This window comes from Anas acuta, chromosome 5 (assembly GCF_963932015.1).
Source record: "Anas acuta chromosome 5, bAnaAcu1.1, whole genome shotgun sequence".
NCBI classification, from domain to species: Eukaryota; Metazoa; Chordata; class Aves; order Anseriformes; family Anatidae; genus Anas; species Anas acuta.
Genome location: NC_088983.1, coordinates 49,672,312 through 49,700,055, shown reverse-complemented (window position 1 = coordinate 49,700,055; position 27,744 = coordinate 49,672,312). Strand labels below are relative to the sequence as shown.

The following is a 27,744-nucleotide window of genomic DNA, read 5'->3' as shown; positions in this document are numbered from 1 at the left end:
ATTTTTTCATGTGGAAAGTTAATTGATTTTCTATCATTTTTCCCCTCTGGGATTGAAATGAAGCTTTGCAAAAGTTGTTGTTCTCTAATGTGTAATTGGTCCACTTGAACTTTTAGAGGTTACCTGAAACTAGGCCAACAAAGTACTTTTTTTCTCCCCTTCTTGTAAGAGATTGTATCAACCATCAAATAAAAGAAAAAAAAAAAAAAAAAAAAGAGAGAGAAAGAAAGAAAGACCTAGAGGCCCCAAAAAACTCTAAGGTGCTTTAAAACAATTAACATTTAAAACAAAGAAACTTTTCTTTGAGGTAGGAATCTGTTTCCTCTCTTACTGAATACATCAGCAAACCCCTTTCAGTTAACACTGTGATGGTTTAAAGGAACACAGATTTTTGTTTTCTCAGTGCTTGGCACTAGAAATAAAATCCCATCTGGAAAAGAAAGGTTAGAGAAGGTGAACTGAAAAGCAAAATTGAACACTCAGTTAAACCAACAAGTGGTAAATGGCCAAGGCATTGATAGTCTGCTCTAGCCCTTCCTTTGGGGAGGAGGACAGGGTGAGGCAGGGTTATGTGGAAGTGTGTTTTGGAAGGGAAAATACATAAAAAATACAGTTGGCTCCAGGGAGCCTCCTGGGAAGCTGCAGTTCATCCGAAGTGTCCCAGCGAATTGACAGTGTTTTACAGGAGCCCAATTACCAGCAACTGCAGGGAGGGTCCCTGTGTTGTGTACGTTGATGCTGACAGAGCTGCATGGGGTGGGAGCATCAGGAGGAACTTACAGCGACCAGCACACAGTGTTTTGGAGTTCATTGAACTGAGTTTTATTCCCAATTATTTCAACTAGCAGCACCTCCCTGACTTGTGTAATAAAATACATCATTAAAATATGGGCTTAAGTCCACACAGCCATTCAAATGGACAAGTGGCCAACCAAAGGTGTTTCAATAGCCTCTGCAGCTCTCGGCAAGAGGAAGGTTCCCCCCTCCTGTTGAAAAACTGGCAAAGTCATAACCTGTCTTCTGTGTGTGATATGATATTGATTGCGGTGTAGTATGGCAGTCAAGACTAATAGAGGCATGGAGAATAAACAGTAAAATAAAAGAATTCCCTGCAAATATTAACTTGATGGCATATTTGAAATAAGGAAAAAGTTTAACTTCACATATTCCAAATTAAGATCAAAAGAGATGTCATTTATTCAGGCAAAGAGTAATGCTGAGCCACAAAGTCATGAGACAGAGAGCTACATGCAGATACAGGTTTTCTCAGAATCCTAATGTGGTTCTGGTCCTACATTCCACTTCAAGCTCACCTCTAAAATAAGCTGCATTTTTTTTTTTTTTTTGGTAAGAGCAGAAAAAAAGCCCTCTCTTCTATCTTACTGTACAATTTTAATGCAACTATGCTGTTCAGAAAAACAGAGTATTTAAATAATACATCATTTCTCATTTGTGCAAATGCTGGCAGTGATGCCTCATAAATGGATCGTCCAGCCTGTGTACAAATCAAGAGCTTGTAGAGATGCTCTGGAACTGAAACAGTCAGACCAAACCTGCACCATTGCACTGAACCAGACTTTTTTCCATTACAAGAATTGAAATCCCGAGATGACAACAGTCTTAACAAGTAAAATTTTTCAGACTTTAACCATTCATTTTCATGTATATTGTTCTGACAGGGAAAATATTAATCAAATCCAACTCCAGCTGATGCAGTATTTTGCTACTATAATATGCTCCAATATTTTTTTCTGACTATTTTTAATTGCCCTTAGCAAATCAGCTCCACTAACTTCAGAGCTACTTGCAAAGTTTGGCAGATAACGATTTCAGCAAACTGTTTTCCCTAAACTTAACATTGCTAAATTTTACTTCATTCTTAATTTCATCACTTCTGTTCAGAGCACTCCAAGTTATTTTTTTCCCCTATCATCTTTGCAGGATGACTTTGATCTGCTTGTTCTGGGGCAGCAAGTGAAAAGTATTAAAAAGAATACATATTTCAAAAATGAAATTTTGAGAATTATAGCTTTACAACCAGTACCAGAAAAACACTTATTTGAACATTTGTGATCAGGGCCTAATCCCGTCATTTGGAAAATACTTTCAGCTGCAAGCACCAAAATGTAGCCCACAGTGAATACTATTACCCGTGGAACAGTAACCATTTGAATTTGGATTGCTGGTTTGCCAGCACATTCATAAATCTGGGGGTTGGGATGTAGGAAGGTGTATTCTTTTGACAATCAGGATTCTCATGCCAATATTGCAAAAGAATGAAAAGCAAGGCATGAAATGTCACATTCACGGCCCAGGTGATACTTGGCTCTTCAGCCAACCTCTCTTCCCATTACCTCCTTTCTTCCTGATCTCAGCAGAAAGATATCCACAGGCTGTTATTTTTTGTACAGTTTATGTTATTAATGTTTATAAGTGGAAAATAAATCCGTGGAACTCAAGAAGAGTTTCACAACCCAAAACAAAGAGCCTTAAACAGATCACAGTTTTGTTGTAGGAAATGCTATTCAGCTAGTGCTAGCTGTCAGTATTTTTGACAGTCTGGATTCTGAAATATGTTACTTAGCAGAATCCTTGGTGGGCAGAGGAACTGGCATGTAAGCAGCTGACTTAAACAAAGGCAATTGGGAATTAAATTTTCATTCAGTAAGCCAACTGACCATTATTTGTATTTTCCCAATTGTTTGTTTTTTGAAAGCTTTGCAAATGCTAAGCTTGAGCATGAAATCTTAACAGTGCTTTGATGTTTCCTGGCCCAGGCACCAGCCTTCCATCTTTTTTACTGTAAAATTTTATCCAGCAGGAAAGTAGCTCATTGGATTAATGCAGTGTCTTGTCAAGTGTAGGGAAGCCAGCTGTAAATCTCACATAGGAAAAACAAAAACAAAAATAAGGAAAAGAGGAGAAAAAAAATGCATTTCAACATTTCACCCTCAAAGAGCAAGGGTACAATATTCAGCAAATCTAACTGGCAGAGTCAACACTTCCAAGTAATCGGCAGAATTTGTCCTCTAGCTAAGTTATTCTGAGGAGCATAAGCAACATAATAAATGACACTTCTTTCTAAGAATTATGCCTATCATACTGCCTAGTAGAAGGCTTTATACATATGCACAGAAAAGCAGATGGATTCAAGAAAGCCTATTAAGCATGAGGTTTACTTGCTGCAACTACACACCTGCACTCCACAAACAGTGCTGCCCAAGTACTCAACCACAACAGCCACAAAAGAACAAACTCTGCTGAAACATATGATATAATGAGGCTAAAGCCCTAATTTATGGTGTTAGCACCGCCACAAAATACACTGAAGAATCCCACACATTTTTAATCTCATTTTAATGGCTCAAGAGATAACTGTGTTGTAAATCCACATGAATTACTAAATGATTACGCTCATTTTTCAATTGGACATTGAAAGGTTGTCAGGAATTGTATCAAGTCAACAGAATATTTTAGTATAGTTCACCTTCTAGAAAAATATCACTTTCCATTTCATTCTTTAGAATACCATTGCCTCCTTATGGAATGCAGTAAACTTAATAGTTCTATTCTATAGATTATTTTCATATAGACAAGTCTCCATTTGCTTTGGTTTGGGGTTTTTGCTTGAGAAATGTTTGATTAAAGATTTTTAAAGAATCTACTTCCCCAAAGTTTGGGGATATTGAGATGAAAGGAGGCTTTGAATATTCAGAGAGTTGAAGAGTATTCAGTGTGAAGTTAGATTTAGGGATTTTGTTCAGATCTATCTTTGCTTATTATTTTGAAACACATTTATGTGGATAGATGTTCTGAAAAAGACACCGCAAAGCACATAAAATTATAGATTGTTAATCAGGGAAATTTTATTATATGTCCTTTTTGGAAGTGCTGTAAATGAGACAAATATTTCTGCATTTTCATAAGGCATTAAAATTGATTTCCATTTTAACTGTGGGGCACTGCGATTGCAAATAAATTAGCCTGTCTATAAAAACGACGGTACCTTCTAACACTTGCTTTTCTTCTTGCAAACTTCCCATAAACAAGCAGTAAGGAAATCTCCATCCTAACTCTGTGGCATTTCACAGCTCGTACACCTGCAGCGCTGGCAGTACCATGCCAGCCAAACCAAGGCATCCCCTCCAGCAGCCGGCAAGCACAAACTCAGCAAACTCATCATCTTTTCAGGTGTTGCAGAACTTACTCGGGGCCATTTCAGAGAAAACTGCCTGCCTTGTTTTCCCAGGGGAGAGGCAAACACTTAGCACCTGGGAGAGCCGCGTGTGCCTGGGACTGGCGAGGGCGGCCTGCCGTCAGGGTGAGGGCCCGTCCCCTCCCCGCGCGGCCCGGACACATGTGGCGCCTCAGGGCCACCTGCGTCAACTGCCGCACCGCCACAAGAAAGCACACTGTGGTGGGAATGCCCTCCGCTATCGCAAGCATTCAGCTCTGTGGTGCAGGGAACTCATTTCATGAGGCCGGCAAGAGCCCTTCTCAAGGGTTTCCTTCTCGAGGGTGGTGAGCCTTGTGCTCGGCACAGCCCCAGTGAGCCAAAGAGTCTAATGAACCTCTGCCCCAGCCCTTTCAGCATGCTTGGAGCCCCGGCATAAGGCTCCTGGTTCAGTGTCCTTGGTCAGTGTAGCCGAATTGTCCGATGGTCTTGTAGCCGGGGGAACCAAGGTGCTACTCAGACCCCTGAGTGAAACTTAGGGTAGAGGACAGCAGGGTACAAATCAGCCTGCCAGCCAGGCAGCCCCCTTGATACAGAGTGGCTGCGCAGCCAAACCAAAGCATACATAAAAATGCTGAATAACAAAGCATTTGGTCCTGTTTTGATTTGCAAAGTTCCCGTTCCACCACAAACTGACAGAATGCTCCTGTATAGCAGTGTAAAGTATATGTTTTCACAAAGGATGTCAGATCATTTTAAAACAATTTTGAGATAAAGCAAAGTCCATTTCCAACCCTTGCCACGTCACAGAGGGGAAAAAAAAAACTTCAAAGGAGTTGAGAATTATTAGTAATATATATAATCAAGTTTCATGATTTGAACATGACTTGAAAGCATATCTGATACTTTTATTAAAGCAAAAAAACAATGTTCTAAGCATACACCACCAGAGAACCTCCAAAATGACCTGCGTAAAAATAGCAACTGAACAATTAAAGATATCTTTTTTACATTTAATTTGCACTGGCTCTGCATTTAAATATTTTCACATAAAGATAATGGGTCATATACATTGTTTTATATTGAGTAAAGTCAAATCAGCAATTGATTTGGCTTTGTATTCTTTCAGCTAAGACTGTAAATACCAAGGCCCTGTCTGCTCTGTATGAATACAAATGGCCTCAGTGGAGCCCTGCCAGTTTATAGCAGCAGAAAATGAAGGCCAGAGGATCAAAGGGTCTTTTCCATAAGAGCAAGGATTTGTTTCCATGCCACCTTCTTCAAAAGGCTCTGAATTATCTGGTGAGTACTCTCCATACTAAAATTATTTTCTTTCAGTGGCACTGTGTGTATACAAGTATATATAATGATACCTTTGTGCATTAATAGAAGTATATTTAGAAACATAATGTCTGCCAGACAGATTTGTCTGTATCTCTTTTCACTTCCTCAATTTTTATCTTATTCTTTCACGGCCACTATCTTATCAAATAGTTACTCTTCTTTTTACACCCACAAGGAATAACTCTGAGAATTAATAGCTAAGCTTGCACCACAACCAGCAAAGGAAATAACCCTTCAGATTCCTGCCCGAGTGGAAGTAGTACTAACTTCCCATAAGACTTAGAGTTCCACCCCATTACTCATGATCCTTCAAGACTGTGAAAGGAAAGAGTAACACCCCAGTGAGCAAAAAATCTAATGCTGATAAGCTCTCTGACTGATGTGGGTGCAGGGCTCTATTGCACCTTAGACATCAATGAAATCTTGTATACAAAGAGATTAGAGAGATGCATCACATAGGCCTGATTTCCAGTGAGTTTTCCCAACATCAGAGATTTTGCATTTCAAAATCCTCATGAGTGAGTTAGAAAGCTAGTACCACTAGCTTTCTAACCACTGCTGCAACAGTCGCAAAGTTGACTCCAAGTAGCACTCAGTTTCCTGTTCCACATGAGAGTTTTGTCTTTAATGCTTGTGGAAAATAGGAAAAGTGTTTAGAAAAGACCATAAATAGGAAAGGAGAATGTCTTTTTTTTCCTCTTTAATATTATTCAGACTCCACATCACCTCAGAAATACAGACACAAATCCAGGTAACTAATTCCATGTACATGTATAAAATTTAACATGCCCATAATATACGTTCTTTAAAATGACCGTTTGGTAACAGAAAAGAGGAAAATATACCTTCTCTCAGAAGTATTATCAAATAAAAGGTACAAGCCAAAAACAAGCCCAAGGGCAGGCCAACAGAACGTCATGCTCAGAAAATGTAGCTGGCATTGGCTAATCTCCACTGTGATATTCATCTCTCTTAATAAAGAGCAAAAATCTAACTCATGAGTAGTGTAAATGTAAGTGAATTATTCCCATTTCTCTGCATAAGATAAATGTCACTAAAGAGTTCCAATTTTGTTGGGTATTCTGCAGCAAAGTGTTTCTTTATATCAAACGGAACCATATAATGACTATACTGAATGACACTTATGGAGCATAATAGGTACTCTGAACATTTGGTAAGCGAATCATCTGCCTGTGAGAGAAGGAAGTGAATGGCTGGATGTATCCCTAATGCACAGAGAAAAATCGTTAATGAAATGAATAGAAAATGCACTTAAGAGTTTCCAGAGCTGATTTGGCCTGAAGATCATTATGAACCCCTGGACAAGTTCTCATTGACTGTACTGGCAATAGGACTCCAGCAGGACTGATCTACAGCTTTTGTGCCTCATACCTTTCTAAAAGAATATAAAGAGAGTGCCAAATTCATTATCTTCATTAAACCATTCCACAAACCCACAAAAGACCATCTTTATTTATGGCTGATTCTTTGTTTTCAGAATAGCAAATTATACACAGAGGTCTTAGACTAAAGGTTCCTTTGCTGTACCTTTGCTACACATACGTATGTTAAGAGGTTGCATTCCTTGTTTTTCTATTGATGCCTTTAAAGGCTGACCTTGGTATCTTTGTACAGCAGTTCTTTATTTCTTCCTCATAGAGCTCTACAAGAACTTCTTTCTTATCCCTCTGATTCATACACATCATCTACATCTTCAAGAAGATAATTTAAAAAACAGACCTGCTCAGGATTTTTTATATGAACGTTTCATTGGAAAATTCCAGTTGGTCAGATCTCAAGCACTTCATTCAAAATATCTTGGGTTCAACAAAATGCTTCATTGAATTTAAGTCTGTCTGATTAAAAAAAAAAAGTTTCCCAAACAACAGCAAAATCTACTACAATCAATTTCATCAAAATCTATTTTAACTACAGCAGAGGTATCCTTTTGAGTGTAGATGTTAAGAAGATATTTCTCATTACCTTCTACAATAAGGTCCTGTACAGATCAGTTCTTCTGTACAATATATTTGTAGTTTTACAACACTCTTCTTATCATCTTACCTGAGCTTACTTTTGTTGTTGTTGTTGTTGTTGTTAATCTACCCCTTAAGTTACATCCCTCTAATTTAGGTAAGTACCATTCCTCAAAACAAATGCTATTCAGATTTCATTGGTGCAGGGTTACAGTCTAGAAAGTTACTGATCCAAAAATATTTCCTTTGGAATATCAAAACACTTTATTTGTTTTCTTACATTTCTGACAATGGAGCAGCCAATCAACTGCAGGGATTTCATCCAGAGTCTTTTTTAACAACTTGTGGTTTGGTCTCTAGTTTCTACTTAGGCACTGTTCCCATATTCATCACCTTAATCACCCACTTCAGAAATAATGGAGATAAGCCAAGGGCAAGATGTTGGTCAATCAACTTTAGCTAATGGAGTAATACCAGAAAGACCAGTCATACAATCCGGAATTGTGATGTTAAATCAAGCCGCATGAGCAAAGCTTCTACAGTAAACTAAAAAAATAAATTCTAAACATCTTGTGGCACAAGTTCATACTATCTTGTGCCAGAGATGCACATTCTTCTCTCCCACTCATACTGTGTGTACTCTACTAAGCTCCAAAGCTTACTGTATTTCAATGATGCTGAGTATAAGCCATAAACTAGTATCTGGAATCATCTACTGAAAAAAAAAAAAAGTTGACAGCCTTTCAATGCCAATTTCTTTAATGGATTAGATCACTATATTTTTCTCTGTCTGGAAGGGTTTTTGTAGCAGTACATGTTTAATTGTCAGCAGTTATACAACATCAATTTTGATCAACTCGTTCAAAAAAGTTTATTGGAAACAGAAATATTTATTTCTCTGCAGAACTAAAGTAACTCAGAACAGAGGAAAAAACATCCCCAGATTTATTCCCTGTTATAACTCGGTATCTTTAAATCTTATAATGACAGGGCAAAAGTCTATAGACTGATATGTCAGCTGCAAAAAGCTGTTACTTGCATTACTGAAAGAATAGGCAAAGGCAGCTTTAGGACTAGCTCTGGACTAGTCAGTACCAAATATAAGCCAGAGTAGCCATACAGCTATTCTGAATCATGCCAGCTTGTTTTGGTCCTATGAAGGAATTATTCCAGCATGCCTAGACTGAGGCAACATGGGCTCAGGAAAAAAGGATTTTTTTTCTTTTTTACAAAAGAGAATTCATAGCTGTTGTTTGAGACATCTTTCCAACTGCCTTGTACCACCTGGAAAACAGCAAAGAAGCTGAGCACTGGGGATAAGAATATTCAAGGCCACTGATATATTCAAAAATCCTGTGGGGTTTAGGTACCAAAAGAGACCTTCTTAGCCAACCTGAATGCCAAGGCAAATCAGTGTACAGAATACTAAAAGATAGTAAAAGTTCTTCACTGGCTGAAGGGCTACTAAACAAGCAACTCTGAGCAAGCACTATCTCCCTGCTTTGTGCTTTCATTTGGACTAGAAGGAGGTATACAGAAAGGCAGCCTCAGGCTCCAAGGCACCTTGGTGAAACAAATAAAAAAATCCTAGTGATGTCATTTGCTGCCCACACAGATAAAAACCCTAAATAAGACTAAAACAAGAAGCTAGATTTACCCCCTAAAATGTTATTTCACCAGCACTGCACACAATGTCACTCAGGGTGCATCTGATTCAGTCTTCAGCTCCTGCTGGACTTGACATCTGTCCTCTCTTCTTCTCTTCAGACAATTCTGTAATGGCCTTCAGCTTGGCTTCAGAGAACTTTGGGGTCAATGCCACATTGTCATAATCAAATTCTTCATCGAGTAAGAATGGTTGAACATCATCCCCTAGTAGCTGTAATGAACAAAACCAGATGCATAAATAATATTGCTGCAAGTAATGATAAGGAAGCTCAAAATATAAACTTCTAATTAATATTTAATTAAACTATTTTTTCTGACTCCAGCACTCTCAGCTGATTAAGCTGTTTTTAAGTAAAAGAATAAATTCAATTATTCAATTTGACCTAATTTAAGTCATTTAATGTGCCCCATTTGTACTGCACTATATCTGAATGAATATCATTAGCTAATTTTGCTCGAGGCGAGGAATCTAAAAACCTTCCTTGCACACATCTATTACATTTCTGCCACTTGTAGAGCCAGGGCTATGGGGATATGGGCAAGTTATGTACAACCATGTTAAATTTCAAAGACAGATTCCATATCCTTAAAATTTGGGCTAATAACACATAAAGCCTCAGTGTACATCTGATACTAATGTAACGTGCTGCCCAGAACACAGTTTCAACAAAAGAGAGGAGTGGAATAAGCAAAATGACATATATTCAATGTTCAGACTCTAATCATTTTCACCATTTCAGAGATACGCAATTTGATGGTTTGGACTTCTTACATGATGAACACAGGGTGTTACTGTGCTTGCTGATACTTGCTCTCCTGACATATTGTACAGTGTTTCTATATTGCTTCTCATAGAAACATCTTAGAATAAACTCTCTGCCTATAAAATAAAATAATGAAAACAAATAACTATGGCAGGCTGTATGCTGAAAAGTAACTGCAGGAAGCGACAGCACAAAAGGTTTATGGTGAGCATTTACATAAAATGAATTCCACAACTACACAAGAGACACGTCCTCACTGGCCAAACTGTACAGAAATGTTCTCTATCTTTTGAGAAATTAAAATAACATATCTAGAAACTTCAGCCATGACAGGTAGCACACCTCCTCAAGGGCTTTATGTTTCCAAGAAGTAAGTACTCCAGTACCAAATCAGCCAAACATTTAAACACTTATTTTCAAACATCTGATGAATCTTCATTGAAACATTACAGTTTACTTAATGATGCATCCTTTACACAGATACTTACAAGATATTCACTGCTGTGTCTGGTGGGTGCCCTGTTACTGGAGAGGAAACTTCTCTAACTTCTTATTATATAATAAGAATAATATATTATTCTCTGTCATTAACTGTGTCACTGCAGCTTCTTACAAAATGTTAACAGAAAGTTTGTGGGGTACCATGTCTTCTAAATTGATCAGTGACTCTAAAATCCTGATTGTCCTTCCTTGCATCCAACAAAACAAATAAGCATATTCTGTCTGACTGAACAGGAAATATTTTTCCAGCTTTGTATAATTTTATTAATCACCCACATTGCTTAATGTTCCAGGGACCTGGCTTACATTGGCTTTGACAGATGCTGGAGCATATAAATCATCTTAGATACAGACCCCTAGACCACAGGTATTTATAAATAAGATAAATGAACTTTGTAGATAAAGTTAGTCTAGGAAAAGGTATTTATTCCACATGCAAACATTACCTTGCTCATGTCCATAGACTATCCCAGGTAAGCCATCATTAACTTTTATAAACAGCACATTCAAGAAATCTTTACGTAACACAAAGCCTGCACACCACAAGCTCTCTTTCCCATTAGGGCTGTGATCAACTCTTTGACCTCTTCACTATATTTATGGCCAGTTTCATCTTTCCTACAGGCAAAGACTCATAAAATTCCATATAGTATGAGTACTAGCAATTGGGTTTCATTACTACCTCTCTTTCCTTTGGGGAAATACAAAACACTTCTAAAATATAATGCAACGTACAAATATTTTGTGGTTAGTTTGGTTGTAAAAATATTCACATGTAAAGGTATTTAATCTAAGAACAGTTTAAGTTACAGTAAACCTTCATAGGGATTCTATAAGAACAAATCTATCTTTCCTCTTCTAACATGGTTATAGAAAGCATATAGTCATTCGCTGTGCCATTGTGTTGAACTTTGTGTCTTTCCAATAACTTTTAATGCAGATGCAGAAAAAAAAAATTGAAATTTTTGTTTAGAAAAAAAAAAGGAGAAACCCAAAATGCTAACTGGAGATAGATGCCAAAGTATAACATACCTGATTTCACTGATACCTATTTTTCTATTACACATTCATTGCACATTTGAAAAGTTTATTCACATTGCATATTTATCAGTGTGCTTCATCTCTCAAATGAGCATTCAAAGCAGTAGGGATTCTTTTCTTCTTCTCTCAGGAAGCTATTCACTTCAACCTTCCATGCAGACAAGCAGTATAAATTTTTTATATTGCAAACTGCAATTTTGATCTCTTTCAAAAGGAAGACATTTTGCAATAGAACACCAAATCCTCTGAGCTGATCAAGTTATTATCTTGTTATTTTTGCCTAAGGAGCTGAGAGAAATATGTGAATTTCAGGTGTCTAATTTAACATCTAATTGAAATCTTTTTGAGAGCTCTCTGGGAATAGAATTCTGCTCTATTAGAAAACTGCCAGTTTGCTTAAGATTGCTCCTGTGATTTACTCTCTGAAGAAAGAATCATTTTCATTTACAGTTCCTGCATGTCCAATTTAAGGGAAAAAGAATGCAATATTCATGTTAATAACTGAAGTATTTTGCTAGAGGCTGTTCATAATAATTTTGTAAATAAAATACCTTAAAGTTGAGACTTTCAAAAGTCTATTAATAACTGGCAACTGAGTTCTTTTTATTAATCTGTGTGGAGTTACAGTTAACTGAACAGCTTTCCTCTCTTCTAAATCCTGTACTTCTGTGTAATTACGGCACACTACAATTCACTTGTTCAAATTATGTAAAGGATGTGCATACACTCACTGATGATTTCATTGTATACTCAAAAGAAAACTTACCAAGTCAATAACTATGAGTAAAAAAAGGGGGAAAGGCATGTATGCTTTTATATCATACAAACTTAGTATGGGTTACTTGGGGAAAAAAAAGGTTTGTCTTAAGCTAGGGGCACTGGACTGAAAGTCAATAAATCATGGCCCATTTTCCACTACTGCTTCATCATCCTGGACAAGTCACTCAATCTCTGTGTCTTTACCAGCCTCTGAAAAGATACAACTCTTCCATCTTCCTTCACTTTGTCAAGCCTGTCTTTAGGTTACAAGTTCTTCCTTGTTCTTGTTGCATTTATACATAGCACTTAGTAGAAACAAACATCAGTTGAAGCCTAACTGTAGAATCTTAGACCAAAAGAGGTCAATGGAAACCGCATTTTAGGTTTTAGATGCTGCCATTCCACAGTTAAAATGATAAAAAGGGGCATGTTAAATACTTTTTGGAACGCTCAAACTAAAGACTAACTGGGGAATAGAAGGGTAGGATTCATCTTTCCTAATCCCAGCTATACAAAAGTTAGGCTTCTAGATTAAAGCAGCCAGCCAAAAAAGAGCCAGCCTGAGAGTCAGCCTCTGATATCAGACAGAGATATATTATATCTTAGGACAAATGCTGACAGCAAGTGAGATGAATCACTTACTGGAGGTGCTTCTCTCTCCCTCCTGATGACAGGACTAAATTAGACTAAATTCAGAGCTCAAATTAGGTGAGATGAGCCCCACTTTGAATGAATGTGAATAATAAGTGTGTGAAAAATATGCATTCAAGTGAAATTATATACATGCAGGGGGGAAATAAGCACAAATAAAGAACCTAGACATTAACGCATACAGTTAATAAATAAATAAACATAAAATCTATCTTTTATGAAAGTATTAAGTAGAAATAAAGAAGAGAATAAATGTCCGGGTAGGGGAGGTAAATGTTATGTGATAATGTATTTCAATCATGGAGAGAATGCTGCTTCCACCGTTTCAATTTGTGGTAGGTCATGAATGGTGCACTGTCTATATTAAAATTTCAGAATATATATATATATATTTATATATATGTGTGTGTGTGTTTAAAACCAGGGTAGAAAGAGGAAGCAAAATTGCTGGCCAAATAATTTCTTGTGTCATTGCTATGTCAACAGCTTTTGATAGAAGAAACATGTTCAGGGAGAGCTGTTCTTGAATAATTAGCCAAGTTGTGCACTGGGCTTTAACAGTGCTTCTTTTTTACATTAAACTTTCCCTAGCAATACATTCAGAGATGTACAACTTCCACTGAAGTCCCTCACAAGTATGTCCATAGCACCGATATTCTGCTCCTCCATCGCACTTGTTTATTTTTCAAAGAGAAGGGTTTTCCCTTATGCCCTACAAAAAACAAATACGCAGCCACATTCTGTTGCCCTTCCCTAGCAGATTTGTTTTGATGGACAGGGAACAGTCATTTCAAAGCAGGGATGTCTTCAGGGTAAATCTTTTTCTCTTTCTCAAGTAGTCCTGCCATAAGCAATGCAAGACTTAATTTTCACAGCAATGACAATTTGAAGCACTGAGGGATTTTAAAATAGACCTGTTCAGCTTTGACAGTTCTAAAAATCAGGCCACATTTCTATTAAATAAGTGAAGGCACTAAAACATGCATAATTTAGGGGAAAGACTGCCTTAATTTTGAGTATTGCAGAGTCTGGCACCAACAAAACAGTTGTGAAAATCTTAAGTATTTGTTCTTGAAAAATGCAGCAACCCTTAACCAATGTAATAGTAGTCAGTTTCCCTTTCAAAACCCAACTTTTCCTCAAACAGAAATGAATTTTGCATGCAGTGGGATCTTCATCTATTTTTCATGAATTATAACTTAAAGAGTCATATGCAATCATTTATGAACACTGCAGGCTGCTACAACTCTCCTTCTTTGATTTTATACAGAAGTTATCAAATGAGCAAACTATAAAACCTCATTCTATTTTTTTTTGTGTGCCAATGGATATTTCTCAAGGCAAAAAACTTTGAATTACGTCAATCCTTAGGGAAAAGAGCAAATATTTTTATTCACAGAATGGAAGGTATTAGAGCTTGAAAGGTCATTTTAGAACATTTACTTTTTCCCAAAGCAGACTTGTTCCTTATAGTAAAGAGTTTATTGCAAAGAACCAACTACAGTTCAGCTCTGGAAATGAGACACCATACGCCCTGCCATACCATCAATCCTTCCTTGGTCACACATCATTTATAAACTTGGTTTAAGCCTCATGGGACATCAATAAACATATGAAGCTATCAAAACTGCCCCGTTTTAGCCAGAAGCTAACTTCAGCTTTTATTATGAAGATCAGGCAAGGGAAAAAGTGTTGTGAAAAATTCTTTGCAATATAAACATCCCGAAAAGTTGATGCTCACAATGACTACTTGGATAGGAAGTTTAATGACTTAAAGTAAGCCTGCGAGCAAAGCCTGCCTAGAACCTTCTGTTCTAGTTTGAAAAGGTCTGTAATTCTGAGGGAAGATAGCAATTCTAAATTAAAACATGTATTGATTGTGTTTGATTAAAAGGCTGAGACTCCATGCCACAAAGCTCTCCATGCCACACCAAGATGATACAAATCCTCAGTGGCATCTTGCTACTACTCATTTCCAAAAGAACAAATTCCAATTCCGATCACAATATATTCTAAAACCTTTTTCAAATGTCACATTAAAGTGATCATTCACTACCTCATTGCCGCAGAAGATAGTTCCTATATCCAGCTCAATGAGAACTGCACCATGTTGTAAGACCAAGACCATGCAATCTTCGGAAAATTAAATGGCCCACATAAGTTATGATTTCTAAAAAGGTCAGGAAGTGCAAGAGTTTGTTTGAGTAATTTGCAAATTACATCAATTAAATATTAAAAAGCCCAAAAACAACTTGGAGTGTTGCAATCTGTTGGCAATTTGAAAACATAGGATTATATAGCAGCAGTCTGCAAGATAAAGCAGAACCGTTGTATTATTTACCTCAATTCTTAATGTATTTCAGAATTCATTAATTCAAACATTAAAAATTTGATTTGTAAACTCACAACAGTTCCACACGATCCCTCTGCCCCCGTGCAAATAACACTAGAAGCCAACAGGTTTTAAAAACTATTAGAAGCCAACTTTTTTTTTTTTTTTAAAGAAAGGGTTTAAATAACTAAATCTGACTTCCTACCTCTTGCGTTTTGCTGTCCAACAGCTGTGGCACCGACAAGGTTCTGAACTTCCGCTGAACAGGCTTAACAAAAGCAGGTGTACAGCAAGTCACTGTCTGTTCCACCTGTCCTGGAAGAACTAATGACCCTGCTGAATAAAAAATACTCAACTTTATCCTTCTATCAATGTATGGTAACACAGTTGAGTGTAAAATCCTGTAGTGCTTAGATACAGACAGAAGCTTGTTAGTCAAAGTGTGTTGTACTTATTGTTGCATAATAAAAAATACAGGCAATTATCTTGCAAACAGATGCATGCAGTCCTGAGCTAGAATCTAGATAATAAAATATACTATACTAAGGAAAAATCAAACTTGATTAAACAGATGGCTAGCTCTTTTTTCCTGAGGACGCTGAAGTAAAATTCTGGAACTAGATATTTCTAAACTCAGAGAAAACTTGGGATTAGATTTCTCTCTTTCATGAGAAGGAAGGAAGGAAGGACCTGAGCAGAAACTTTGGCAATAGGAGTTATGCAAGATTAAGTCTGGTATTTTCATTGATTAGCTGGGCAGCCCATTTCAATTCTCTTTTCCTGGAGTTTCACCATCTTATACGTTGGGCATAAGGAATCTTTGCAATGCTTCTGCCTTAACATTAATCTCCTGAAGCATAAAGTAAAAACACCTGAAAGAAGTAATAATATTTCCCATTAGAGTGCCAGATGACTACTGTCCAAGGATATTTCAGGGATGTTTGTCCCTCCCTGAACTTTCCAGAGGCACCGAAGAGGACTTCTACACATGCGGGATACAGGAACACGTAACCTTTTCACATTGGCAGGATTTGGCCCATAGTTCACAAACACACAGATTTCTGAATCACTTTGCCTTTACACACTTAAGCAAAACATTCATACTGGGAAAAGTAGATTTACTTTCTGTGACAGCTTAGAAGGATATGCCTTAGATTTCAGAAATATCTTTTAACATGCATCAATCTCAGCTCAGCTACAGCACAGATGTGTCCATCTTGTCTCAGTAATGCTTCCACGAAGAATCTTAAGGGAACCATATGTCTTGCAATTTAGTTGAAGGATTACATAAATCAACCTACTATTTTTTCTGCCTGGTACACAAATTCCTTACAACTTTATACTAGATTTTAGTAGCTTGATTTCCTCTTGAAATATCAGAATAAACCTTCAAAATGTTGCTTGAATGTTACTTAATGCAACCAACAAGTGGGTACATAGGTCCACAATGAAAAGAAATAAATGACCATTTATCTCTACCTGCACATGTTTTCACCACAGCAGTATGGTCAAGGACCTGTCATCCCCCTGTAAATCTGCATTTAAAAATAATGATTTCCTAACTATGCCTTAAAAAATCCATGATCAAATACTTCATTTAGATTTTCTCTCGACAAGTTTATTTCAAGGCCTATCTACTTTGGGTTTGTAAAGTAGAATGTGTTTATTAAACATCTGAATTTATTCCCTTGGGTATCTTATTCCTGGATTTTTGTGTTTTGCTTTGTGATTCACATATAAATGGTTTACAATTTTCATGCCTACACTCTTGGTTGCATATATCTCTCTCTAGTCATCTATGTGCTTTCAGTCCTTGTTCTCAGCATAGCATTTGATCTTATTCTGCATCAGTCATATAGGAAAGCTTTCTGAAAAAAAATGTGCAGTCCACAGGAATATATGCTAGGGCTTCACATGTTCTGCAATTGCTTTTTTCATTCCTTTATAACTGGTGTCAAAAGAGGACAGAAGGAAGATGTGAATGCTCATTTAAAGGCAATGGCATCTTCTGCTATTGTTTCAAACTTGCACCCTAAATATATACCCTCACTGAAGAGAGGAAAGCCTGGACATCAAGAGGTTTGTATCATCTCCTGATATAAACACTGCACTTATTTCTGTACTAAGAGCAGTTTTTCCCCCACAACAGACCAATCTGGAGAAAAGATGAGGAGGAAGCACCGTTATGTAACCATCTGGCAATGGCTCAAAAAGACAACTCTTAAAAATTGGGACAACCGAAGGAAATTTATTTTTGCTTTTAGCAAGAAGTGCTTGTCATACTTAGAACGTCAATTCCAATTTTTTAAGGCTCGTTAGTAATGCAAACAATGTTTGAAATTTCCTTCAATCACCCCATAAGAATGTGGTAATCAAACTTTGTTTGCCAGTAGACATGCCAGAAATGAGCTTTGTCTCTCTATCCTGGCTGCATGACAGCATATGAAAGTCTAATCGGTAAATGCTGCTTTGCCTGATAATGTTTAATCAAGAAACTCCTTCAGAGAGAAAAATTAGGGAGTTTTGACAATCCTTCTCAGTGGGAGCTCCCAAAGGAACTGTAGGCTATTGTAAGTTCTAGCCAGTACCTCACAGCTGGGTTAGGCTTATGCTACAGCACTAGTGGATGATGATCCTAATTAAGCTGCTAATTATGTTCTCTGTGGAGGTGATTAATTAGCAACAGGAATGCCTTGAATACTGCCAATGGCACCATATATAGAGATAATTGAGCAGGCATGATATCAAAAATCTGAGAAGAGATCTTGAAATGTACCTTCCCTCATACCAGGAAGAACCAACTTCCTAGATGATGTGGCAGTGAACTTCTGTAGTTTTACTCAAGTCCTGCACAGTGCAGCAGAACAGATTAGGAAACTGAGCAATTCTTTTTAGTTCTTTTTCTTCCCGTGATAGACCCACAGAAAAGCGACTACTAAATTTGTGAACACCGCTAAATTGTTTTGTTGCTGTTCGTTTTGTACCATTGACATTAATTATAAATAGAGAAACAAATAATAAATTAAATCATAAATGGGATGTGAACCCTCTGGAGTGAAGAAGTTCGAAGTCTCATCTTTACCATTAGGGAGCCAACTGATGCACAGCTCTAGATAGGCTAAAGCAAGCTTTACCACTTTCAGACACTGCATTTGACAAAAATTCTGTTGATGGGGAGCTGGGGAGGAAGGTAGCACTAACAAAAAATATTAAAAGCTAAATTTTTCTCTCTCCTCTGTTTCTCACGCTTCAGACTGCTAGCCCCAAAGAGCTGTCTAGTGTGAAATTATCTTAGGGCAGTGTTAAATGGGTTGCAGAGACTGGAGGAGAAAAAAAGCATCAGATTCTTAGGTTTGGTGGAGCGCCATACTTGAAAACATCTGAATCCTGTTCCCCAAGCTGATTTTTATGGATATACAAATAGGCTCATAATATATATGGGAAGACATACATTATGGAAAATAATATATTGATATGATTTGCCTAAAGGATGGTTTATTTAAATAATCAAATAGCTATGTTTGCCCTCAAATTCAAATTAACTGAGTCACTCAGGTTCTCCTAAGCTTCTGTGGGGCTACAGAAAATTGGGACCTTGATAAGACAAATTTTCAATTTCAATATCAGTGTTCTAAGCCTGATGAGGATGAGACTCCTATATCCTTGCTTATGCATCCTCATTCATGCATTGAATTAGTCCTATTTTAATATTCTCCTGTATTTAAAAAAGACCACACTCAAGGTCCCTAGCCATGCTTCTACATATCTTGTATTTTATACAAGTAGTACCTACTATTGCCTAAGTATCCTTTGAGCCCTGCAGCAAGTGATTTGTCTCCAGTCCTGGAAAGGAATTCTGTTGCCAAAACACAGATACTAGGCATTCTCGATCTGTCCCTGGAGAAAGCCTGATCATTTCTATTGTTGCCTTAAGCCACTTACAATTATAGATTAAATTCAATGAGAAAAAGCAATTAAACAGCCCACCATACGCATACTGTCTCTACACTATGGGTTAAAGCTATGGTTTAGCGCAGCAATTCTACTTTGCCAATCAAGGTTTACCGAGCCAAAGACACACAATGAAAAAGCACTGCCTTGGTTTCAGGCTTGCAGCCCAGTGCTGTCTGATGAAAACAGCTACAACAAATTTGTATAGTGGCCAAATCTATGGGCTGCTTTTTCCATAAGAAGCAGCTGTGTTCACACCTTAAAAGATACCGTACTTAGGAAAATTAAAAAGAAGACCACTGCTAGAATGATACTCCCAGATCACCCTCCAAAAGGCACTGGTTTAGATGGGATGTTTTAACACCTATTTTCTACCATGATTTTCACACCTTCAGCTTTGAGTCATTTCCCCTTAAGTGTGACTATCTATTGTATTAAGGTACAGCTGAGAGCTAAGTGATCTGTCCTTAAAGCTACATGAAGTACAGAGATGCTGAACAGTTGCCAATAACAAGCAGAGATAAAAGCCTGTTGTAATTGTACTGGCAAGGTGTGTTTTTCAGTGGGTATCCCAGCTTGTTGTGCCAATATGAACTCTATCGTTTGGCACGCAAGTGGCAGCATTTAAGGAGGCCAGCAACAGCACGCCTTTCAAATTGGTGCCATACTTTGCCTCACTTATAAACTAATTGGAACCCTTCACCAGTAATCCTTTATTAAGGTAGCAATATTATTTTACTTCACTATGGCAAACAATAGTGGCAATATCATTTTGTGTTTTAATTTGCATGTTGTTGCTATGCTTTCTGTAAGAGTAAGAATATACTACTTAAAATGAAGCCTATCAAGTGGATTTTAACATATAAGGGAACTATCCAACAAAGAGGCCTGTTTTCAGGCACACTGACTTAGTAGTCCATGAGATTATTTTTTTCTTGGCTGAATAGCTGTCTCCATTGAAGCACTGCGCAAGATCCAGACTGTGGGTTTCCCGGGTAGAAGTTAGGTTGCTGTTTACTTTCTTTACACAAAAAGAAGGAATAATTAGCTTCTGGCCGTGCAGTGTTTCAACATTATAAAATACAATCTAAATGCTTCATGTTGTTACTGAGATCTGTTGATTGCTTAGGGGTTGATGTGGCCTCTTTCTGAGCTGAAGAAATGTGTGCAGGGAGTGCGGTCTCATGGGAGGAGCTGAGGACAGCAGATATTGAAAGCCAAATCAAATGTCATGTAAAAAAAAACTACTAATAAAACTACTAAAAAACTACTAAAAACTACTAATAATCTGATTACACTGAAAACACTGATAATCTACAGTAGAAATGGTATAATGTGATGTTTATTATTTTTGATAATTACCAATCAAAGCAGTAACAAAAACTTTCCTGCTGCACAATGTTATATTCAAACAGTACAAACAGATGATCATTTGTGTAATTCTCATCTTGTTCAAATGCAGTCTGTGTCACTAGGTGTTTCTGGATGTATGCGATTAGCATTTACCCTCACACACACACAAATGCACAGAAACAACTTAAAAGCCTGTAGAGAGGCAAGGTCTGACATGGTGCAGAAAGTGGCAACTATCCCAAAGCTCTGCCACAACTCTTCTTTCCTCACTGCCCTGCACAGTGTTTTAGTGTTGGGCTTATTTCTTGTCATCCAATTTGTGGCCTGTCTCGAGCTCGAGATACTTAACAATACTTCCACCAAACTAGATATTGAAAAGCCTCTTTGCATCAATGAAATGTGAGTTCCGGCTTCCACTAGTGAGCCCCAGTTTTTAAGATATTATGACAATATAAGACAAACACAGAACAATGTCCTAACAAAGGGAAAAACGGGCACACGAACACTGCACCAAAAAGAAATCTTCAATTCCTGGATCTGATGTAGGACAGCTATCTTACTCCCTCCTTTCTGAATGCCCAGTCTAGGAGGAAGAACATTTGCTGTAAATAAACTTGACTTAGGGGGGTGTATTGTTTTCTTGTGAGTTACAACCAAGCTCAATATTCATCAACTGGAAGTCTGTGAGCCCTCTGGACTTCATAAGGATTCTGCACATACAGAGAGAAAAGACTAATCAAAGAGATAATGGATTAGACAGACTAATTAAATGGCAATAACTAAGGACCAAAGCAGTGCTCTGTCACAGCCTCTTGCAGTGACCTTAGGCAAATCCCTTAATCTGCGTGGCTTGGTTTCTTTCTGCAGTCACAGATCCAAATGAGGAAAATAAATTTAATCACCAAAAGGTCTTCCATTCTGGTGGTAATAAAAACCACACAAACATCTATGATAGACAAATACCTATAAACACTAGATTTTTATTTACTTTTTAGAAGCAGGAGAGCTAAAATCATTATAGGCATAATGGAGCAGTTCAACACTATGTGAAATGCTCATAATTGGAATGCTAAAATAAGTTCAATGTGCTTTCCAGGTCAGTCTCATTTATTACAAGCCCAGGACGAAATCACTATAGTGTGTAGGTACAACATTTTCATTTTATAGAACTCTCTCAGCACCCAATTTACTTTGTGGGTTACACTGTAATTAAAATAATTTCCATACAAACAGAAGTGTGGATAAATGTAGAAAATTTGCTAGCAAAAAGTTGAGAAACCTTGAAAAAAATCACTGCTCACCAGAACATGGTATAATAAATAATCTTTGTAACTTTATATTTCATTAACTGTTAAATTAAGGAAAGAAGTAGTTCAATTCTGGGAGTTTGGGCAATTGGGGGAATTTTCTGGCAATGGAAGAACTGAGAAAGAACATCATTTTTAGAGGAGAAATGGTTCTGTTAAACAATGTTTCAGTGTCACTAAAAAGAAAAGAATATCCATACACTTCAATCCAAAGACAGACAATCTTTGTGAATATGAAGGAGGAAAAAACCTACCACTGCATGTCTCTTCATCTGTGTCTATATCTAAGTTCACCTGCAGTAAAAACACAAAATTGGAAAAATAGATTAAAATGTATTAATTCCATTCTTTTTAGTACAAACTAGGGAAAAGCAGAGAAAAGCATTAAATTTCCTCCTTTGTCACTTCCCTTCTCCCCTACGTTTTTATAGGAAAGTGATTATGATTTTTTTTTGAAATGCAAAACCCAAAGGAAATATTTGCAAGTGTAGGGAAAGAATTTCTACTGTTGTTGTTGCATACCAACTACGGTGAAGAGAAAGCTCAAGCTGAACAGCAACTTCTTGAGGAATTTGGTGGGAAGCTGAAGAAGTAAAGTTGTCATACAAAAATCAATATAAATTACTCTGCAGCTTTGCAAAGACTACATATTACACAGACACAGCATTTGTTGCAAGCAAAGGAGAGCCGGATCTTTCTATTTTAATATTAATGATGATCTGAATGGAAAATTAAAAAAGCTAAGAATTATGACATTTTTGATATTTTATCTGGGACATTTCACTACTGCTTTTACCAGGCTGATGTCCCTTGAAAAATGGTCTAAATTATGTAACATACCACAAGAAGAGTTGCTTCTTATTTCAGGTAACACTCTGAATAAATGCATAGGGTGAGAGTCAAAAGACTTTCCCAGTCTATGTGTAAATGGAGGATTTACTATATGCATTGAGCAGTTTTCTGCATTTCTATGCAGTAATCACAGATGCTCTTAGTTCATTTTTCCTAAACTGATTTTACACTATTATCTTGCTCAACCTTTACACTCTAATAGTACGTACTCACTAAAACTTGGAAAGAGATTTGGATGATGACGCTCTCATTCCTTTTTCTCACAGGTGTGAAAGAAATACACTGACAAATTGCAAATACTTTGTAAATGCATAAAACAAAATTGTAAGTCATGTTCTACTCATAATCCCCACCTTGAAGAAAATCAAAGAAAACCTCACCTTCGCTCTTTCAGATAGACCAAGATCGTTTCCATCAGAGCCACCAGCTTTCCAGTTCTCATTCATGACTGTCTGTAGATAAACACGTAGAAATATTCACATGCATGAAACAGAACCAAAATCACAGTCAAAGCTCCTACTGATTTACACAAACAGATCTTTTATGGTGCATTTCAATTTTTATAAAGACTGAATGCAATGATGCTGAAAATAGAACTTATGTAGGTAATCCTCTGAAATCCTACACAGGATCAGACCGAATCAATTGTAGCAAGAGTATAAGTAATCATAACAGGCCTAAAAAGCAGCATTTAGAACAAAAGCATTGTTTTCAATAGTATTTTTTTCCCTTCTTTCCTCAGGGCAGGTTTAAAGGTTATGGTGGCCAACTTACCGCATCAGAGTCTCCTCCCATTACTATTATAGCAGCTTTTCTAATGCATTCCACTATTGCCATATTTATTTCTGAAACCACTAGTGTGACAAAAACATGAAGTCATGGCTGAAACTTTCTTTTTGTAGCAACAAAAGACAAGTATTAAGATGTTCTATTACATAAAGGATAACAGAAGCTGCACATTGCTTTATGGGGCAGAAAGCCAATTTGCAGTGGCTAAGGAAAGAGACCCAAAGGCTGTCGATCCCAGTGAGGCAATCATATTCATACGAAAAATGGCAACAAAGATTTTTGTCATTATTGTTATACAATCAACTGACAGAATGTGATTGTTTTAAAAGCCTTGCTTGATTCTACCTCAAAGGCATGTGTTAGTAAGGAGGAAAACAACAGCTTTTTCTCTTTGACTGAGGCCTGGCAGCCCCATCATTTGAAGTCATTGAGTGCGTGGCTCTGTGTATTGCAAAAATGACCTGCTACTTCTTTTTTAATAAGAACCTTAATGAAGATAGTGGTGTTTTTTTTCTGTTTCTTGGTGGTTTTTTTTTGTGTGTTTGTGTTTTTGTTGTTGTTGTTTTGTTTTATTTTATTACAGGCAAGACCACAGCTTTATTATTTGTTATTCAGGCAAGAGGGTAGTTCTTAACAAGTGGACTCAGATTTCCATCTTGCTCTCTCCAGATGATGCCTGTGGCTTTCCTGTCCCTACACATTCAATCCCTAATCTCATAGGTTTTAGAAGATTAAAAAGACCTCTGTTTTGCCAACTGTTTTCTTCAGGTAGCTGAAACAATCTAGCTTTAGTAACACAGGATTCAATATTTGCTAAAACCCTCCAACAAAGCAAATCCGTGCATGCTGGCATTCATACTCTCAAGCCTTTTTCCCTTTTGCCAACCCCTACCATTAACCGCAGTCTTCAGTGGAAACCTAACAATGGTCTTTGCAGGGCTCCTTATTTATTAGTCAGATTATGGGGGCTCTGCAAATGCCACTGCCAAATGTGATCCCTGCAGGTGCCTCTGTAAGCATTACACACTTGGGTAGTATTTTAAATATTTGCCTCAGATGGGATAATACCATTAGCTTCTAACATTTAGACAGTATATCTCCCCCCACACCTTTTTTTTTTTTCTTTAATCTTCTTGAATGTGATGCTTGTCCACACGGACAAATGTTAATTCATTACCTCATTCTCATTTGGCGTCTGTGGTGGGAGGCGCACTGATATTTCTTTGCTTCTTCCAGGTGAGCCACCCTGCTTATCTCTGTTTGAGAACTCAGAAGTAGAAAACGTTTTTCTTAAAGACTTTTTACATCCTTGAAGTGTTTTCCCCTCTTCCTCTGTAAGGAGAATCACACCACTTCAGATAACACAATACAACATCCAAGAAAAAGAAAAACATGAATTTCATTAGATCTAATACTGACTTTTACATATTCATTTCTCTTCTCATGCTCGGAGCCTCCATGATATACATCTATTTTGCAATCTTTATCCTAAAGCTGAATACGCAGTTTGAACTTCCAGTGCACAGAGAATGACCTATTCCTTGATACTGAAAGATTCATCATCTCAAAAGTTTATGCAATATATAGAAAACTTGATATACCTTCACATACCTGATGGATTACTTTCTTATCAGGCACAAGAAAAGACTTTGTTTTTTATCATAGTGCAGTGATTATCAGGCCCCCCAAAAATGTGTATTTTCTACCTCAATATCTTTGTATCACCAAGACTTACAAACAGCCATATGCCAGTCATATTTAGCTGTCAGAAGTTTAGGTCCTGAGACTAAAGATTAAATACTGATGTTCAAGCAAGGTCAGTTCCCTTAGGGGATTCCTCTGGCCTTCAGAGAGGGACTAGGAAAACAGTCCCTCAGAATTACAACATGGCTAGGCATCATCAAACAAAAACTCAACAGTACAGATTTAGCTAAGAGCTGATCAGAGATCAAGACAAGTATATGCACAGAAGTTTGGATTTCCAAACTCATGCTGAACAGTTGTTTTCCTACAAAAAAAAAAAAAAACTAATAATGGCCAAAATAGAACTGCCTTTCTATTTTAAAAAAAATCCATTATCAAGTGTGGAGCAGTTATAGTACAATAAATTCAAGTGAATTTCACACTACATGTTCTTAATGAAAAATAAATGCTGATTTTAACAGCGTTTCTTGGGTTTAGCTTGAAAAATCTACTTTATAACAATAAGAAACACTGCAGTGCATTTCTAAAGCATAATTATACATTATAGGCATTAAAGGAATTCTTGCGGAGAGTCTTAATGATGCCCTTGGGGTTAGTACATTCAGCAGTCCACTTTCCCAAAGACGTATTAATCCCCATGGACAGCTCTGTGCCACGGTTACTATGACTCACCGAAAGGGCTGGCATTCTGGACATAACCTGAAGTCCACACTCACAAAAGTCAAGGTTCATAAAAAGTAAATTGCACTAGATCAGAACAGCCTAGCAAACAGTTCTGCTCTCAGACCACAGATGGATCCTCTGAATAATTCCTAAATCCCAGGTCTCTTGATATGACATCTGGCTTCTCCTTGCTTTTTTAGCAAGCACTTTCCTAAAACAATATTTGGAAACAGCACTACATATGTGCAATGTCTTCTTCCTACACGTTCTCTTTTTCAAGCCATGGAAATGAAGCTGTATTACATCCAAAACCCTCTTTTAAACTCTAGACAGGTAAAGTGATCATCCACTAATTGAAGATGTTCTTATTGTCACCCTACTTTATAGGAAGAACTAGAAGAGTTGCTCAAAAAGTTTCAAACTTGTGTTATTACAAACGTAAACAAGATGAACTTCCCGTTTCATACTAAGAACTGAAAAGTTTTATATTTAAGATTGACAAGACACAGAAGGACGTTAATGTCTTTATGCAGCCAAATGTGTGCGCCCCGATAGAGCAACTAACTATAGGGGTTGAGGGGCCAGTATCCTCACTGTGCACATTTAGGGGGCCTTCACTATGAAACCTGGAAGAAAGCTCCTGGAAGCCATATACGTTTCTCATCACGATCAAGACAGGCAAAAGGAATCATCAATGTGTATGATCAGCATATATCAGCATCATATACCAATATGCTCTGAATAAGCGTAAGATTCCTGCACAAACCAGTGCCTATCATGGGTGGCACCGTGGTCATGCTTCTGGGCTACAATCAGACCCACCTTCTCCAAAGCGTAGACTCTGAATACTCCAAACAGAAGAGTATCACTTAACGTCAGAAGGCATATGACACATGGTTGAGCAGTCGTAATTAGACAGCACACATAAGCCCACTAATTTATTTTATTACGTTATATATTTTCTGGACAGCTGAGCTATTGTCACAGATAAAAGGCTGATAGATTAAGTGAGCTAACAAGAAATCAAGAGCGTTCACAGCATTTCTGTGGCACTCACTCACCCGAGACTACAGCTGGAAGCACTATATCCCTTTTCTGAAGAGATTAGCCATAAGCGGCTCTCAGAAACTTTTGGTTAAGACCTTTGCAGCACTGTTGGGTTGGATAACATAAAACACCATATTTGATGAAACATCCACAACTGCAATTTGATACTAGATTCATGACTGAAAGTAAAGAAAATTTAAATGAAAAACGTGAGCAGCACAAAGCAGCTGTGAAACACATGCTGCAGACAGACTGCCAGCCATGCAACCCTGTGCATGATGAGCCTGTGCCACATGAACAGCTGGGATGGGACGTAGGTGAACCAAACCTAATGCTGCAAACACAGCCCCCGGGACCAGTGAGGCCCACCCTACAAGTGTCTGAAGTAAGCACTGGTACCTGCAGTTTCTCATCCTGCATCACGTAACCGGCTCTCTTGAAGTAGCAACAGTTCTGATCTCAAAAAAACCTATATATTAAAAATAACACAAATTGACCTAAATCTAAAGAAACTGCAATTTGCAGAGGAATATCACAGTTTTATTCCTTTGATGGTGTTCTCATTTCCAACCCTTTCTGTTCCTACTTTTGCAAGAGAATGGGAAGGAGAAGGGGTCAGATGTAAAGCAGCAGAAGGCTCACTCAGCCTACCCCTGGCCAAGTGATAATTAGCTCATTAGTCACAGTCTCAGTTCACAACCTGACAAGACCTGCACATACAACACCGGCCTTTACCACAGGTGACAACGTAAATAAATAAATACGGGTACAAGCACAATAAAAAGTAGCAGAACGTGGAAATGATGCAAAGATTCATATATTCACTCCACAGGCAGTTTTTCAATTTTACTTTTTAGAAACTCCACTG

At 37.5% G+C, this 27,744-nt stretch overlaps 2 protein-coding genes across 3 annotated transcripts in view; one reads left to right on the top strand and one right to left on the bottom strand.

Annotated features, from left to right (window-relative positions):
• Positions 1 to 27,744, top strand: part of RAG2 (recombination activating 2) — a 486,146-nt gene that overhangs the window by 435,761 nt on the left and 22,641 nt on the right. For both annotated transcript variants that reach the window (XM_068684686.1, XM_068684687.1), the window contains one exon: positions 5,304 to 5,476. The gene's annotated coding sequence lies outside the window, so the exon portion shown is untranslated. The remainder of the gene's footprint in view (positions 1 to 5,303; positions 5,477 to 27,744) is intronic.
• Positions 6,204 to 27,744, bottom strand: part of IFTAP (intraflagellar transport associated protein) — a 40,713-nt gene continuing 19,172 nt past the window's right edge. The window contains 6 exon segments of the mRNA XM_068684689.1: positions 6,204 to 9,228; positions 9,230 to 9,373; positions 15,416 to 15,546; positions 22,076 to 22,115; positions 23,054 to 23,125; positions 24,640 to 24,794. Coding sequence (XP_068540790.1) covers positions 9,193 to 9,228; positions 9,230 to 9,373; positions 15,416 to 15,546; positions 22,076 to 22,115; positions 23,054 to 23,125; positions 24,640 to 24,794 — 578 coding nt within the window. The 3' untranslated portion in view covers positions 6,204 to 9,192.